This window comes from Momordica charantia, assembly GCF_013281855.1.
Source record: "Momordica charantia cultivar OHB3-1 chromosome 9 unlocalized genomic scaffold, Mcharantia_2.0 BLBB01000009.1, whole genome shotgun sequence".
Lineage (NCBI taxonomy): Eukaryota > Viridiplantae > Streptophyta > Magnoliopsida > Cucurbitales > Cucurbitaceae > Momordica > Momordica charantia.
In genome coordinates this window covers 17,839,305-17,857,950 of record NW_028275167.1, presented here as the reverse complement: position 1 = coordinate 17,857,950, position 18,646 = coordinate 17,839,305, and the positions used below count along the sequence as shown (strand labels likewise).

The 18,646-nt window shown below is 28.2% G+C and overlaps 1 protein-coding gene across 2 annotated transcripts; it reads right to left on the bottom strand.

Annotated features, from left to right (window-relative positions):
• Window positions 1–788: 788 nt before the first annotated feature.
• On the bottom strand, window positions 789–3,917 carry LOC111025236 (uncharacterized). 2 transcript variants are annotated; one of them, XM_022303079.2, is made up of 7 exons: window positions 3,859–3,917; window positions 3,403–3,756; window positions 3,216–3,292; window positions 3,088–3,124; window positions 2,579–2,690; window positions 2,229–2,406; window positions 789–1,315 (listed from the first exon to the last, which is right to left on the bottom strand). In XM_022303079.2, the coding sequence occupies exons 2-7, from the start codon at window positions 3,539–3,541 to the stop codon at window positions 1,022–1,024; spliced, it is 837 nt and encodes a 278-aa protein (XP_022158771.1). In that variant the 5' UTR covers window positions 3,542–3,756; window positions 3,859–3,917; the 3' UTR covers window positions 789–1,021. The 2 variants fall into 2 exon arrangements, with proteins under 2 accessions (XP_022158771.1, XP_022158770.1); XM_022303078.2 differs by lacking the exon at window positions 3,859–3,917 and having other exon boundaries at window positions 3,403–3,848.
• Between the last annotated feature and the right edge of the window lie 14,729 nt (window positions 3,918–18,646).

Here is an 18,646-nt window from a genome sequence, read left to right as displayed (position 1 = left end):
TTTCTATTTTTTGAGTACCAACCAAACTCACCCTTAATTTTTAGGAACGGATCAATTTGATTGAGCATCCAATTTTTGGACCATTTATACATAAAACCCAAAACTTATCCTGTGATAAAATAATAATAAAAAAATTAATTCAAAATATTGTCACGTCATTTGAATATGAGTAACATCAGATATCATTTAGAAGTGTAGTTCAATTTTTGTTAGAAGTCATCCTAGTGATATTGTTCCAAATTATATATCTTTAGAATTTATGCTGGATTAGGAAATATGGTCCGAAGAATCTATACTATTGGAGATGGCCGGTGAGTCCGCGACGCAAATTATTAAGGTTAATTAGTTGATAAAAAAAACTTTTTTTTCTGTTTCGATAAAGAGTTGATAATAAGCTTAATTGCGTAACGTGATTTTTAATTATTTAGCATAAATTTGGAGAATAAATTAGGTTATTAATTATTTAGCATAATTTTAGAGAATGAATTAGATCACTTAAAAATGAAAGCTTCTCATTTTTTCCAGTCTAAATTTCTAGTTAAACATAAATTTCAACTTTTCTTTTTTAAGTGACTCAATTTCTCCACAAAATTTTTATATATATTGACAAAAATATATATAATTAAAAGTAAGAAATAAAAAAATAACCGTTTGAAACAACTAAAATGAAAAGTTAAAACTTCAAATGAAAAAATTGAAAGGACTCCCTTTTCTTAATTGATAAAATTTTCAAAAGCAAAATTTCTTATTAACCACCTATACGATAACTAATGAACATTCCAAAATCAAAACTACAACTTGACACAATTTATAAACACCCATTTCTCCATGTGAACAAGTCCAACTAGGTCACCATAAAACAAAGTGAAAAACAGAAAACAAAAAACAAGACAACGATGTTGAGAGTACTACTAAACAATGATGTCTTTTTTTTTCCAACATTATATTCAGAAAAAAAGAAAGAAAAGAGAGAGAACAAAAGGAATGTTGAAGGAGAGATGCAAGTGTAAATTACACACTCTCATTGGCTACCACATAGAGCCATTGATAAGTCTAAATTTAAGCCCAGCTGCTGCTGCTGCCGCCTCCCAGAGGACCAATAACTTGAACAATCTCTGTAATAATTATTATTATTACTGTCCAACTTTGAACTTGACGAAGAAATTGCCTCACTTATCTCACTCCCTGAACATGGATGATGATTATTATTGTGTAGAGAGAGCGACAATGAGAGTTCAAAATACTTGCTTTCTCTCTCCTTCTCATCCATTCTCTCTCTCCCTTCTCCCCTTTCATAATCCTCTTCTTTTATGAGCTGTGTGATCAACAAAAAATACAAAGTACATACATAAATTAGAATACTTCCTTGTAGTATTACTCTCTTGTAATTAAAAAATATATATATATTATAGTGGTATGTCGAGGAAAACATTTCGGTGATGTATGACTCACCTATTATCATACTGACCACGGTTGAATTATATATATATATATTTTAATATTTTTCTCTCTTATCTGTCATGAATTTAATGAGAAAGAGAACAAAATACGTGTTCACTCATCAAATTGTTGAAAAGTTTTTTTTATTTAATAATCCAGAGTCAGAGTTTTGCTCTCCCATGCCCCATGCCCAAAGATATAGATCTAGAAGAAAATAAAGATTTTAGTATTAAGTTCATCGGTGCAACCAGGAGATTCCAAACTCTTGACAATTAGTTCCACTTGGGGACTTGTTGGAAAATAAATATTATAACTATAAAGTTGATTATTTGAAAGAAAAAAGTGTTCCAAGTAGAATATAAGATGCCTCGAAAGTGGAGAAATCAGGCAGTTTTTCATGCATGAAATTACGTTTGGACAAGACCTTCCAAGTGAGAGCCTGCCCCTTTTCAACGCTGGCCCTCTTTAAAATGGGTGAAAAACAGCTCTAAGCACAACTTAATTCGCATTAAAAAAAAAACAGCTGACTTTTTATTTCAAAACCTACCCCATTTTTAAATTCATGTTAATTAAAAAAGTTTCTTGATTTCCATAATATTTCTAAAAGTGCCCCTAATTTGATGGATATTTCGAGATTTACACATTCTTGACCCACACCAACACAAGGAATTGCTTGTACTTTAATTTTGTTCACTTTGGTATATGTCTCAAACGAGAGCCCTTTAATAAAGCTGTTTGTTGTACGTACGGAAAATGGGAGAAAATAGGTTTTTTTATTATTTAATTACCTTAAAAGCATGAGAAGCAGCAGCAGCAGCAGATTGGTTCAGTGCGACGTCGTTTGATGATTGAGAATTAGGCATCGCCATCTTTATTTTTATATTCTCCGCCATGCCCAACCCCATTTCCTGTCCATAGTAATCATAACAATAACTGCTTGAATTTCTCCTCTCCATTATTCTAGCTCTGAGATCCCAAAAATAAAAAAAAAAAAATTTAAATCATTAGATACAAAAAGGAAATTAGCCCAAAAAAAAAGAGCAAAGACAATGGCAGTGTCAATTCTTTTTGTCTCTTCCCAAAGCCAAAAAAAGGTAAAAAAAAATATTATTTTTTAATTTATATGTATATTTTGTACCTTTTGGAAGCTGAAGGATTTAAACCCCTCACGTTTTCTTCTTCCACACACCCATTATCGTCCTCTTCCTCCAAACTTAGCTTTCTCTGTAGGGTTATTGAAGAGCTCCGATCTGTGCAAAATAAATAAATAAATATTACAGTGATTATTTATTTAAAGATGAAGAAAATGGGGAATGGGTGTTTGTTATTTCATAAGAAAAATGCTAATATTAGTAGATTAGAGAGGGCAGTGGGTTTTTACAGTTTGCTGCCACTTCCCATCATTTTCGGGCATGGACTATAAAAACAAAGAAAAATTTCTTTAAAAATAAAAAAAGATATTGGATAATAAATGAAGTGGATTTGCCAAGAAATTTTGAATTAAGAGATTTTTGGCAGAGTTCCAATTCGGGAAAAATAAGAAACGAATGGTTCCTGCAAAGCAATCTGCAACACCCCATTTGAGTTCTTTGGGTACAAAATAATCAAAACCACAAATTAAATTTTAAAAAACAAAAATAATCGTACCTTGCCTTCCCATGTCACCCCTCATACTCCTGTACATCTGTTCCAAACAAAATATTAAAAATATATATATATTATATTTTTAATAAATAACTAAGACCAAAAAAAAAAAAGAAAAGAAAAAGGAAGACCTGAAGATGGCTCTTTACGTGTGAAATGGTGAGTCCTTTCACATCCATGAGCTGAAGAACGAGCTTCGGCGTTGCTTCTGCACAACCAAATCATAACTCTCATGTGTTTATTTTCGATTTCGTTGGAAACCCAAACAAAAAATTCGAAAAATAAACATTTAAAAATCGAAAAATAAAGGAAACTTACTTTGATGGCCGCCGAGTGTTTGAATGGCAAGAACAAAAGAGTGGTGAAGTTCAGGAGTCCAGCGGAGGCGTGGGACTTTGGATCTCACGTACTGTCTCACGCTCCCATTTCTCCCGCAACTGCTACTACTCAAACTCATGTCGTATAATAAAAATAAGAAAGATTTTGATCGATGGATTAATTTTGTGTGTGGATCTGTGGGTGGGGGAGAAGAGAAGAAACGGGAGGAGGTGGGTTTATATAGAACAAAATCGAGAGAGATCACGAGAAAGGGAAAATACGAAGGGCAACGGGGAAAGGAGTCTGAAAATTCCTTAAAGAGATTTCTGCTTCTTCTGCTTCTGCGCACTGCCACTGCTCAACAAACAACAAATAAAACATTATCAAAAATCCACACAGACAGAGAAAGAGAGAGGGATTTTTTTTTAATTGTGAATGGTGTGAAGAAATGATTACCAACTGCTTGGGTTTGACCTGTCTGTGTATTGGGGTTTGGGGTTTTTTTTTTGTTTTTTGGTTTTCCTTCTCTCTCTAATAAATACGATTCCAATATATACGCCAACGTCGTCATGATCACAAAAGTTTCCATGAATTTTTCTTTATTTCTTTTTTTTATTAATTATGTGTTTCGAAAAGTACTGTTGGTATTATTATTATTATATTCTTGGAACGCCCGCCACAGTACTAGAATTAAACACTCGCTTATGTGAAATGACGCGTCTGCCCTCCTCGTTCGCTTAAACAGATAAGTTGCAGTACTGTCCGATTAATTCCATTTTTTCCTTTTCCCTCTGCTCCTCTGTTGTTGTAATTATTATTATTATTATTATTATTATTATTATTTTGTTACAAAAAGAAAATTCTCTTTTTTTTAGTACAGAATTTCCATTCCCTTTTCTTTTCAAAGTAGTTAGATATATTTTTTTTTTAGTTCTTTGGCATTTTCTTGATTTTTTAATTTAGTCTCTTGTTCTTCACTAAAAATAAAACATTTGGTCTCTTGTATTTTATATCTTTTTTATTTAATTTGTTAATGTTAAATGTGGATGATGATAAACTACTAGGTGAAATTCACTGGAATTTAGTAAATTCATAAAATTTGTCTGAGTATTTAAATGTAAATGAAAAACTATTTTTACTTTTACCTCTTTATATTAGTTTATAGGTACCCATAAATAATTTCCTTTTGCCAAAAGAATGCTAAATTATAGTAATATTCCTTTAGAAATATAATAACTAGTATTAATTTCAGTATTTATTTAAATTTGTGGTTTATTTCAATATTATTGAATGTTTAAAGTTAAAAATCACTCAGTATGTAGGTAGATAAGAAATAACTTGTAGCCTTCTTTTTCTATACGATTTTCTTTCTTGAATATATTTTATTTTTAAAACTTAGGCTTTTATTGGAAATTTTGATAGTAATATTTTCTAAAATATTTGTAAATACATATTTTAACAAAAAATAATTATTAAAATATCATTTTTATAAAGTCATCTTATTTTTAACATTTTTAAATAATTTCATTAATTTATTAATTGAGTTCCAATATAATTTTATTTTATGCAATAATCATTGATTTATATGATTGTTGTCTGGACAAAAAATCCATATGAATGATGTCTATTTTGTATACTAGCTACTGGACTACAATATACTACTTAATTTAAATACTATATAAATAATCCTAATATTTAATAATGATTATTATAAAAAAAATTTGTTGCTTTTTTTTATATTTTATTTAATTATACTAGTCTACCATCGCCCCTTTTATTGACATCAACGTCTATTAACATTTTTATGGAAACATTAAAGAAATTTTGTCAATTAAAAAAATAAGAAAAGAAAAGTTTAATTATATAAACAAAATTTCCAACCAAAATCCCATTTCTTTATGTTACAAGTGAAAAAGTTACCTTAGCATGAAACTAAAATTATAAAATTGTTATTAGAAAAAAAAAACTACTTGATTAATTTGATTTTCTTGAAAATCAACAAACTACAACCTAAATAAAATAAGGGAGTTTTGCAAATTAGCAATGTTTGATAATCATAACTCACTCCATTTTTTAGTTTTAAATTTTTTTAAAATATTATTTTCAAAGTTATAGGTAATACTTAAGAACAAATAGACAAGTTTCAGAAAAAACATAAATCTATTTTTTAAATTATCTCTTTCTTAATATTCTAATATTTTATCTCTGTAACATAATTATCTTTTCTTTATGACAAACATATTTATTTATTTAATTAATTATTCATCCTCTCTTTAACATATTTATTTGATAAATATTATATAGTTGATATAAAATTTGTACTAACATATTTTTCCTTTTCTATTTTTATTTTCTAAAAATAAAATTAAAAATATTTTATCCGTTGTGTCTAACAATTTTTTAAAAAATAAAACTTCCCTTAAAAGTCATTGTGTTTTTAGTTTTTTAACTTTTAAAAATTAAGCTGAAAAACACTATTTTCACCTGTATTTTTTTTGTTTGTTATCCACCTTTTAAAATTTAAGCCAAATTTTGAAAGCTATAACTTTTAAAAGTTTGTTTTATTTTTGAAATTTGTCCAATAATTCACATGAATGGTAAGGAAATGAAACATATTTTTAAAAAACATAAAATTAAAAACAAAATTGCTATCCAACGAAACCTAAAAAAACAATCTAGTTATGGTAACCAAAGTATTTTTTGAGATAAATATGCTAATAGAAATGAGAGATTTTGCATCCTAAATAAATAAATGAAACTAGGTAGATCATGAAGTAGTAGAATAAATCAATTAATAATTTGAGATATGAAATAGATTCATGGTATTGCCCATAAATGTATGGATATTATTGCCAAAAATTATTTACGTTATCACTTTACTATATTTGTATTATTATATGCAAGCCCTATACCAAGGGAAGCTTAGGGAGGGGGAGAGCCCCTAGTTTAATGGGGTGCCCCAAAACATAAGGTTGCGTCCTAATTATTTATACTCATAAATTCCCAACTCTTTTATTATTATTATTATTATTATTATTATTATTATTATTATTAACCATTTTGATTTCTTACTCTCCACTCAACACCATTCTCTTGGGCGTTGGCTTTCAAATTCAATAATTTGAAAGGTTTTTTAAAAGATATTTATGAATTCCATGTGCAATTTTCACTGCTTTCATGCATAATATTTCTTAGGTTTTTGGATTTCGACAGAGAGATGTGAAAATTTGCCAACTTTATTAGTGTTGGAGGAATATTAGTTAACTTCAAGAGGATTCAGTGCAACACTATACACTGTGTCTAGTATCCATCGTTTATGGTTAAAATTATTGGAGTATCTAATCTCACTCGCTCCTTTAGTTTTCGTCTCTCAGAGTCAGTGTCGACCCAACATAGTATTTTTGCCATTGGTTCTTTTCGATATCTACGCATTTCACCATTCCATTGGAAATTCCCCTCTATCCCTACCGTACTCCAGTTTGGAAGAGTTTCCACCATTCGAACGCATTTCATGAGTTCGAATCCTCTACCCCATTTGTTGTTTTAAAAAAATTGTAAGAAATGAGGGCCTTACACGGCATGAGACTACCTTTCTCTCTATTTTTACATCTGTTTTATTGTACTGGGTGTCCCATTTTTACCATAATCCATTGACAATAAGAGAAATAGTTCATGTTTATTATAAACATTTGTAAAGTCGTTGAGATTTGATCCACTATCATTTGATCAGTGGATGGTTGGTCAACGTGTCCAAATAGAGCTACATGCCCTATCACGAGCCTATATCGAGCTTACCTTGGTAACGGTTAGTTAGTTACACATGCATATGTGTCTGGTGCATTACTTAAATAGTGGTCTCACTTAAAATTGAGCTACCAAGTATCTAGTGTTATTTGGAGGTGAAAAGTTATATACTTTGGACAAAACTAAGGTGAGTTCTTTATTGCAAAAGGTTAAACGTGTTGGTGGAACCATTTTTGGGCTAGGATAGCCTTGGTGCCCACATGGATATTGGCTTTTATTTTTGAAAAATACCTTCATTATTTCGTGACAGCCGACTCGATTTAAGATGAGAAACTATTAATTAGTACTAACATTTCAAAAGTTCCAACTCATTTCAGGCAGACTTTTACGTAATACTTTCAGAATCTTTTATCACATTTTAATCTAATATTAACAAGAAATCAGCTCTCTCACTGCTATTCTACAGTTGAGGTACCTATTTTTATCTACATCGTTAGAATAAGTTGAGCTCGTTTTGTAGTGGTTCTGTTTCTTGTTTCCTCATTTCAAGTTTTTTAGATACAAAGAATTTGATAACTATTCCTGTTTTTCTCATTTCTCACTTTTAAGAAAATGTTTTCAAAATTAACCCTTATGAGTTGGCTTATTGGTCTAAACGAGACAAGGTAAATCAAAAGGATTTAGAGTGATTGGTCTCTTAGTGATTGGTCTCCTACTTAGAAATTAATTTCCTATGTGAATGGGTTCACCAATATAATTACTTTTTCTTTTGGAAAATATTTCGTTTCTGAAGATTTCTCTTAATATTTACGTGGTCCAAATAACATGTAGACAAATGTTGTGTGTTTTTTTTTTTTATTAACTTTTAATATCTCATATTTTATCTCTTTCCTCTCCCGTGTTGCATCACATCTCCTTTATTTTCCTATGTTCTCATTTTATCTCTAACTCTACATTCCAATTCAAAATTTTAAATTTATAGTGGTTGAATCCTGATGCCTTTAGAAAACATACATCTTCTGGACTGTGGCATCTTGTTATGGCCGGATGTTGAACCAAGGGGCCAGTGACCCACAATAGAATTTTACCAAGGTGGAGCAGGTTTGGGTCCACCTTCACAGGGTCGTCAGAGGGACTACATCGAAGTTCTCGGCCGGAGCTTAGATGGTTGGAGCTTGGTCGGCCAAGACTTAGTAGTGTCATGGACCTGGTCATGTCTTGGATCTGATCATGCCTTGGATCAGATCTGGTCATGCTTAGATCTAGTCATGTTTTGGACCATGGATCTGTGATGTAGTTCGTCTGTCAAAAGCTAAAACCACAGTGGGAGTAAAGGAATAAGGTAGTCCAATAATTGTAGAAAATTTTCTTAAACAAATCTATGTTATAATAAATGAAATATTTCAATACTATTTTGGTCATTGTACTTTAAACTTTGATATATTTTTTGTTCTTGTACTTTCAAAACGTTTGTCTTCGTTCTTATACTTTTTAATTTTTATGTATTTTACTCTCTTACTTTCAAAACATCTATTTCATCATATACTTTTAAAAAGTGACCATTTAGTTCCTAAATGCAAAATGTTATAAAAACCACGTAATACAAATGTATGACTACATTTCAATAAACTTAATGGGTGAAGCCAAATTGAACATAAATTTGACTGATTAAGACATATATCATTAATAAAAATGTTGGAAGTTCGAAATCTTACCCTCACTTGTTGAATTGAAGAAAAAAAAATTAGTGATAGGAATATCATTCTAAAATTGTAATCGAAACAATGAAATAGAAACAAAAACAAATAGTCAAAAAATAGTTACTACATGGACCAAAACAAATATTAGAAAAGTACATGAAATAAAATAAACCAAACTTAAAAATACAGAAATCAAAATAAACAAAAATTGAAAATATAGAAATCAAAATAGTATCTAGGCCATGTTTACTCCAAGATAATGAGATCAATGAATGGGAATCAATTTTTTGATGTTTACCAAACTGTAGGAATTGAATCAAATAGTGGGACCGCCTCAAACTTTGTAATCTTATTATTTAAAAATATGTAATTTCATTTCTATCGTACACCTCATCAATCGCGTTGTTATTTTCTATTTCGTGGGCCCACATATTTATTATAATTATTTTAATACTTTTACATTTTCAACCTATGTATTAATAAGACTTATACCCTTTTTAACTGATTGTTTTATACTTTGATTATTTTACTATTAATAATTTGTCGTCTAGTAAAAACTTATGCATATGTAATTTTATTATAAAATATTATAATTTTATGTTATAGTTTTTTTAAATTTTACTTTGTTATTACTAATTAACATCAGTAAATTTTTTAGAATATAATTCATGAAATGTTAGAATAATAAAAATATAATAATATTTTATATTAAAAAATATAATAGTATTTTAGTTGATATGATATAATTTTATCTTAACTATTCATTATTTATTAATATTAAATAAATTATTTTAATAAAAAAATATTTACTATCGTAATAAAATAAATTAAAATAAATTGTTATTTTAATTAAATAAAATTAGAAATTAGGATAAATCAATAGTTATCTTCTATCTAATTCCAATTCCGACTTCAGACATTTTTAATAATGTTTGTGCAAAGATTTGCACAACAGTGTGTTCCTGGTTGTAGCTCGAACCCGGCCTCCGGACCGACCTGACCACTTGGGCGGACCTGCGCAGAAAGGTGAGCACTCCGACGATCAAGTCATATAGGTCGGATTCCAAGTCTAGTTCGAAGCCAGAAATCATCGTACCTGATCGTGGGGTGAGGTCCTCTACTTATGGGTGGTAGTCCCGCTAATCTCGCGACGGTTACACCCGGTAATCTCGGGACCGTCGGTTACACCCGGTGATCTCGGGACCGACGGTTACGCCCGATAATCACGTCGCAGACAGTTGCTCACATCGGTCCCTACTAGGCTCCCCGGTAGGTCGGACCTGGGCCAGGTTCACCTCGGCCCTCATACTTAGCTTTCTTCGATGTTGGTGGCAGCCGTCTCGACTATCCGAGCTGGGATGACTCATGAGCCATCTTGGAGCACCAATGGAGATCCTCCACGTGTCCAGGGTATTCCCTTCCCCAAACAAATAAAAACATAAAAAAAATTCTAATTTAAGTTCCTAATAATTTATGGTAAATAACATAAAAAAGAACAATTTTCATTATGATTCATTTCCGATTTCGATTCGTGACACTGCAAACGTAATGAAAATAGTATGAAAGGAGGGATAGAAGACTAGGGTAGAGGGGTAGATATAATAATAATATAATATTAGGCGCGGAGAATGGAGATTCCAGTTTTGCCCCTGTGTTGGGCATGCAAATCCAAAACGCCCAACGCTGCGCCAACGTAACGTGTAAAATTTCAACCAAAAAGTCAACCAATGCCCAAACAAGACAAGTAACCGCGATCAAATCTCCGCCGTCCGTTTCTGCTTGGAAACACCAGCACGTCAAACCCGTGACAGAGATCACAGAAGAAGTGTTTGCCTTTGGCATTGGACTGGATTTCAAATTCCTTTTTTCTTTTCTTTTCTTTTTTTACATCAAATCAAATCACAAGAAAAATTAAAATTTATTAATATTGGTGAAAAGAAGTGGAGAAATCAAATCAAATCAAATCAATCTATCACGTAACGTTGGAATACAAATTGTAGGCTGGGGAGTTTCGTGTAAATTCACATATACAGACCGTGCCAATAATAAAATCATACCACCTACCCTATCTTCTACCCTTAATTCTTATTCTTTTCCTATTTCCTTAACCTAAATAATAATAAACTAAATTGTGAAATTCTAAAACTTTAATGATTACTTTTAATTAACTAAAGGAAACGGCTTCAACGACTATTGAGATATATCTCAATCCATTATGAATTTGATTATCTATCTTATATATTATACTAAAAAAAAATATATAAATTCTTTTAGGAAGTATTTCATAGATTTCAATGTTCATATTTTTTTTTTCTTCTTCTTTCTCTCTCTCTTTTTTTCCTTATTTTCAGTTTTTGATACCCTGTTTTTTCATTCTCATCCCTAATAAATATTAAATAACAAAATCAAAATTTTTTACTTATGGTTTCTAATTTTTATCATTCTTAACTTATAAAATGCATAATAAATATTTAAAAGATATAATATAAAAAATTTTAATATAAAATTTTAAATAACAAAAAAATATAAAAAATACTAATGTTTTTTAAACCAAAAAAAAGTTACTAAACATTGCCAACCGGCCTTTAATCTTCCATTCCTTTCATTTAATTTTAAGCAAAATTTAAGTTTACTTAGTACAATGTATACATCTCAAACTACTTGTAATTTACCCTATTTAACAGCTTCAAATTTTCATGATTCTCAAACCACCCAATTAAATTAAGAAATTAATTTTAGCTACATGTAAGCAAGAAGGAATTTTGATATATTTTTCAAAATAAATATAGCATAAAATATGAAGGAAAAAATAACAACGGTCATCAAATTAGGGAGTGTAAGCAATTCAATTCAAGTAAATTTTTTTAATAAACCAAAAAACCAAAACCACCGTACTAATTAAAAAAAATGAACCAAATAGATCGAAACACTAAAATAGACCACCAAATCGATTAGAATCAAATTAAACCAATCAACGGGCAAAAATGATTAAACAGAGTAAACTAACCATTTGTTGATTTTTATTATTGAAGCAACATTATGTCCACGTCACGAAAATATCAATGAAAATATAAATAAAATATTGATATGGATGGATGTTATTTATAAAAATATTACAAAATATAAAGAAAAATTGTAAAAAAAACTTAAATTAACAAATAAGCATTTCAACTCCTTTAAATAAGTTAAAAAATTATTAATATCAATATTACGTCTATATTAGTAATATTTTGTTCATATTTTCATATTTTATCAATTTTTTTTGCAATATTATAGAAATGTCGATTTAATTTTAATGTTGATGTCGAACCCACGAACACATGAAAATTTAAAAGGTTGATCTAAGATACAAAATATATTCTCACAACTCTACTTTTTGCTAGTCTCATATGCTAAGTTGCTACTTAGGTTCCCATGTATATTGGACTTAGTATCAAAATGGTGTACAATGTTTGTCGAAGCTTTCGTAATCAAAATACGAATTTAAATTCCTAAGCAAACCAACGATTAATATAATCAAACCGACTAAACCAATCAACATTTCTTTGGTTTCAACGTCCAATATAGAAGTAGAAGTAGAAAAGAGTTCTCATGGAGAAAGGGAGGAAGAAGAAGGGAGGCATTCCTAAATCAGTTCCAATTCCGCACGTGCCATGCACGAAAGGAAAGAAAAGTTTGAAATTGCAGAAACCGTCCCTACAAAACGCAGATATCTCGAAAAGGCCCCTAAAGTTATGAATTATTAAAAAGGGATAAGGCCAAAAGCAGCAGTTGGGTGCCTGCCCAAGCAGTAGACAAAGCGTATTTACTGTTTCCACCATCTGCAAACTGCAAGAATATCCCCTGTCAATAACCAGAAGGAATGTCACGCGCCCGCCAGCGCGTAGGAGGGGCTGTGATCCGGTGCGGTAGTGTGTAGGATGGAGTTGGTAGGCGTGCGTAGCTGATCACCGTACGTACAGTAGGGTGGCTCTAGGGTTCAGGGCTGGGGAGAATGTGAAGAGCGACTGAGAGAATATGATGGTGTGAATTTTCGCAGGGAATCAAATCCGAAATCTCCATTTGTCAGCGTTAAATAATAATTTTCTTTTTTTCAAAATCCAAAATTTTCACTCTTCTGAAAAGACGTGGAATGTCTTCTTTCAAAAGTTTGACTTGCAAATTGGGAATGGTCACATCAATTCATGGTAAAAATAATTTCCCACTTTCATCTTTGAATTTGGCAATTTGGGTCAAAATTTTACCCCAAACTTTTAATTCCACTAAACTACACAACATAAAAAAAAAAAAAAAAATTATAGTAATACTTAAATTTATATTAGCAATAATTGACAACTATCTTAATCGAGAAGTTATGACTTCAAATTCTGCCACATCCACTTTGTTGTACTAGTATGCTACCAAGTCCAAGTGCACAGAAAATTTTTAATTTAATTAATTTTATAATACCTTCTTGCAAGACAACACATAACTTTAATATATATATATATATATATACCGTCTTGATAATTGCAAGACAATACATAATTTCAAAATTAAATTGTAACATCTCAATAATTCATAATATAGATTAACTCAATATATCACATAGCATCTTGAATTGCTCTTGAGATTACTTAGACTTTAAAAACAAAGGAAATGAAAGATAACAAAAGTAAAAAAAAATAGACAAAATAACACTCATATTGTTAATGGAAGATGGTGGAAGAACTCTTTTTTATAATAAGAGAATGAGATAGAGTTATAAAACTTTTTAAAATTCTAAAATTAATTATGATAGAAGACAAATATATAAATTTGTAGTAAATAAACGGTAACACTTTTCATATTCAAAATTTATAGTTCAAATTCATATTATTAATTGAAATAAATTTCAAAGCAATAAATAAGTGTAAAGCTTGTATATTTATAAGTTTGTGTATATAAATTATAATTCTTTTAGATTTTAAGACTTTTGTATTTTTAGATTAAATTTCATCGTATTCTTTTGAGATTTTGATATTCTTGTTATTTTAAGATTAAATATAATATAATTAAAAGTTATATTATTAAATTAATGTAGGTAAATAAACTTTTCATACTCTAACTCTTAATTCATACATTTTTTTCTTTTACTTTATTTTATATTATAGAAATAAAATTAATATGTACTTTGAACTTATAAAAAAAATTCATTATTTGCTTATATATTACAAATTGATAAATTTATTTTATTATTCTTAATTAGTAAAATTATAAAATATGAGATTCAAAATAATAAATTATTAATAAAATAGGTTGAAAGTGAAAATATATAAAATATCTTACATTAATTATTGCAGGCCCTTTTTAATGAATTTTAGGTTACATTTCATATTTTTAATATATTAATTAAAAAAATAAATAGGTATTTTAATTTTTATTTTAAAAATGTTGTTTTACCTAATATGAACCCTTTATTTTTTAAAATATTTTGTTTGTTTACTAAAGTTTTATTCGTAAAGCTAACATTTTGTTATTTATTGAACTTTTTAACTTAGATCAAATTAATTTACTGATTTAAATAATATTATGATTAAATTTATTTAAATTATATAATTATGAAAGGACGAAAGTTTTGTATCTCACCTTTTAAGATTCCACTTGATAATTAGTTTATTAATTTACTATTTAATTAATTAACATATTTTGATGTATTAACTTATATTATTTTTTTCAACAATAAAAACGTGAGCTTGTAAAATAAAATTGCTCAAACGAAAAATATTCTAAATAAAAAAAATAAATTAATTATAAAAGAACAATAAAAAATAATAGTAACAAAAAAAATACAAATCCTAACTATACACTAATCTTTTAGAGTAGATATCATCACTCTTGATAATTGCTTGACAAATACTATTATTGAACTTCATTAAAATTGTGGAATGGTACGTCGCAAGCCAAGTATTCGAGATATATATATTTGACACTTGCATCCATTGTAACTTGATGAATATGTATCTCTTGCAACTTGATGTATATGTCACCAACAACTCAAGAAGTTTCCAAGGTGGAATAATCTTTGAGAGATGTTTTGAGAGAACCAAGAATAAAATAGTGAAACTTAAGTGTTGTGAAAAATATGGTGGAAGAAGCCTATTTTTATAGTAGTAGAAGATAAGAAGTTACAAAAACTTTTGAAATCTTAAGACTCTTGAAATTCTAGCATGAATTATAATTAAAGAAAAAATTAATTTCGGAAAACTTTTTGCATTCTAACCTTTCAAATTCTATGCATTTATTAGTATTGATAATTAATAATTAATTTAATATTTATAATAATATATTAATGACTTAGTTTGTAAATTAGTAAAATTAGTAAGGGACAAAAGTGTCCAAAAATATTTTTCCTACATCCTCCCTTTTTAATATAGTATAGATTAAAAAAATATATATAATAAATTTTGTTTAAATATATGTTATAGCTATTGTTCAAAATTTTGTTCGACATCTAGACATGTCGATGTGTCGACGGTCTCGACATGTCGACCAAATGTCGAGTAAATGTCGAGGAAATGTTGATTATTATTTTTATTATTTGTTTTTACCTTGAATCCTAAACGGTTGAGAAAATCTAGATCTATGGTGGCCTTCAGTTGAGACTCAGAGGAAGATACGTTGTTTTTCAAGAAAAAATCTAGATAGAAAAATTTGAATCCAAACCTTAAAAAAAAAAGATTTTTGTTCAAAAACATCTTTTCACATTTATGTAAATTCAAAGCACTTGTGGAAGAGCAACAAAAAAAGGTCGAAAATAATAGTAAAAGATTATATGACATTGGACGCTTTATTTTTTTCTGAGAAACTAAAGTTAAATTCTTATCTTTTTTGGTCAAAAAATAAAAAAAACAAACATTAAATTAAATTTAACTATAAAAACCTAACAAAATTCTAAAGAAATAGATTATAAACCATCAATTTATCAAAATTTTAATTCAAATTAAATTTAAATAAAAAAATCTAACAAAATCTTAAAATAGTCGATTTAAAAGAAAAATAAATTTTAAATTAAATTTAACTAACCAAATCTTAAAACAAACCCATACAAAAATTAATTTAACTAATTATTATTAAACATTTAAAGAGTTAAATTCTAATCTTTGGGTAACAAACAATCGTTAAATTGTTAAAAATTTAACAAAAAAAGAGATAATGGATTTAAATAAAACAAAAATTAAATTAAATTTAACTAAAAAATATAACAAATAATTGATTTAAAAGAAAAAACAAATTTTAAATTAAATTTAACCAACCAAATCTTAAAACAGTCCTTATAAAAAAAATCAATTTAACTAATAACCAACCAAATCTTAAAATAGACCTAACAAAAAAAATCAATTTAACTCATTATTGTTAAACATAAAAAATTTAAACTAAATCTAATTTTTTTAAAATTATTTCATATTTTATATATCTATATTTCACGTATTTTGTCTATAATGAGATTGTATTACAAATTATCAATAGAAAAAGTAACATTAAATTTTAATTTACTAATTTAAATAATTTTTATATATGGATACATCATTTTGTTTCGACATTTTCATAAGTATATTACTTGTATATTTATATTTAGATATGATGGTTAAAAAGTGATTAGTATAGGCTAATTAAGCTACAATTAAAGTCTTATTTACTAATTTAAAAAATTTGCATCAATATCTACTATTTTCGTAATTTTTCTAGAAATATCTCTCGACATCGACATGTCCATCGACATATCCGTAAAATCGGGACCTCGACATTTCCATCGATATTGACATTTGAACTTGGTTATAGCTAGGGTGTTAAATTTCCACTTTCTATTTATATTTCTACGTTTCCATTTATATTTCTAGGTGTCTATGAATTTGATATTGATATTAAAACTGAATCGACATTTCCACGGTATTGCAAAAAGTAAAAAAAAAAAAGAATATATATAGAAATGTCATTTATATAAATATAAATTTTTAATATATCATTTATATAAATATAATATTTTATCTATATTATCATCAATATTCTATAAAATTGAAACCTCAGCGATTAAATCTTACAACGTACATTGTTTTTAGCAAAAGACCCTACTAGAGTTAGATTTTCAAATGAATTTATGTAATAATTGGTATTGTGCACTGATTTTCGGACAAATTTTTAAAATAATATAAATTTAAAAAATTACAAATTTAATGTAAATTACAAAATAAAATTAAAAATATAAATAAAATAAAAAAAATCTGAAATAGGTTAAATTTCAAAATTATTGACAAAGGCAGAATAGTGGAGTCAAAGTAAAAAATCATGTACAATGTACACGTTTTACACGTGGAAGGTGACGTGAACTAACTCGTGTACATGATTTTAGGTAAATCATGTACAACGTACACGAAGTCACCAAATTTTTTTTGTAAAATTTATTAACCGTAATAATTTGCCGGCTGAATTTGGCACCTACAATGAACGTGCCTCCTCTCAAAGTTGGAAGAAACTAATCTACTAGTGACTTCCTGTATGGTTGTGCTTTGAATAAAGTTCTCACATAAAGAATTCAAACTGCGGTATATTATGTTCTACTGTTTCACTGACAAAAAAATTTAAAAAAAAAAATTAACATATAAATTTAAATTAATATCATAATTAATTAATTAAAAAAAAGTAATACTCATCGGTTACGACGTTGACACCACATTGTTATATATGTTGGACAAGTACTCGACAACTGCATTCGAGAAAAAAAAAAGAAAAAAAGAAAGGGGCTGGGGATCTGATGCAATTTTTGATGGCCCGTGTGGCTCCAACTATAGAGTTGGAAGCCACGTCATACAAGATTCGCGTCCATTGGACGCGAGTCTACTAAAATCGTGTCCAAACATGATTTCGCTAAATCGTGTACAATCTATCATACTTTTGGAAATATTTTCAAACCTACCTTATTTTTGTTTGTTTTTTTTTACATGATTAAAAAACAAAGTCCCTAATTTTCTCGATTTTCTTTTTCGATTTATTTGGTAGTACTTTATTTTTGTTGGAATTAGTGAGCTCGAGGAAGTTTTCATGTTTTTTTCCCACCCAGTGAAAATGAAGTAAAAGGTAAAAATTACAATACTCATCCAAATTTCAAATTCAATTGAAATAAAAAGTTGATACAAAATAATCCACCTTGTCAAATTTAGATATAAAAGTTGAACTTTGATTCATGTACTTTTAGTTTTGATTCATTTTGGACCCCATACGTTTTAAATATTTATCTTGGTCCATTTATTTTCAAACTTTTGTTCATTTTGATTCCATTATTTTCAAAATAACTATTTTGAAATTTGTATTTTTAAAAATGGACTATTTTGATTTAAGTTAAAAAAACTAACATAAATTCTATAAACAACCTGAATCCCTTAATACAAAAATTAAATTTATTGAGTGTAATGTTTAATTTGTGACTTGAAAAAATAGATAAAAAATTAAATAAAGAACAAAAATAGTTACTACAAGAGCCAAAATAAACGTTTCAAAAGTATAAAGATTAAAATGTACATCACCAAGATAATATTAAATTTTTTTTCCTAAATTGTTTCATTAATGAGAAAGTAAAATCCTGAATTTAGTTTAATGTAAATGCAAGTAATTTTGATGAGGAGATGAATAATAGAAAAGAAATAAAAAGAGTAGAAAATGTGTGTATATATCTTTTGAGTTCAAGTAAAAAAATGTATTTTTTTTTGAAACAAGTAAAAAAATGTAATTGAAATAACAAAAAAGAAATTGATAAATAAAAGAATACATCCTGAACTATTCTCATA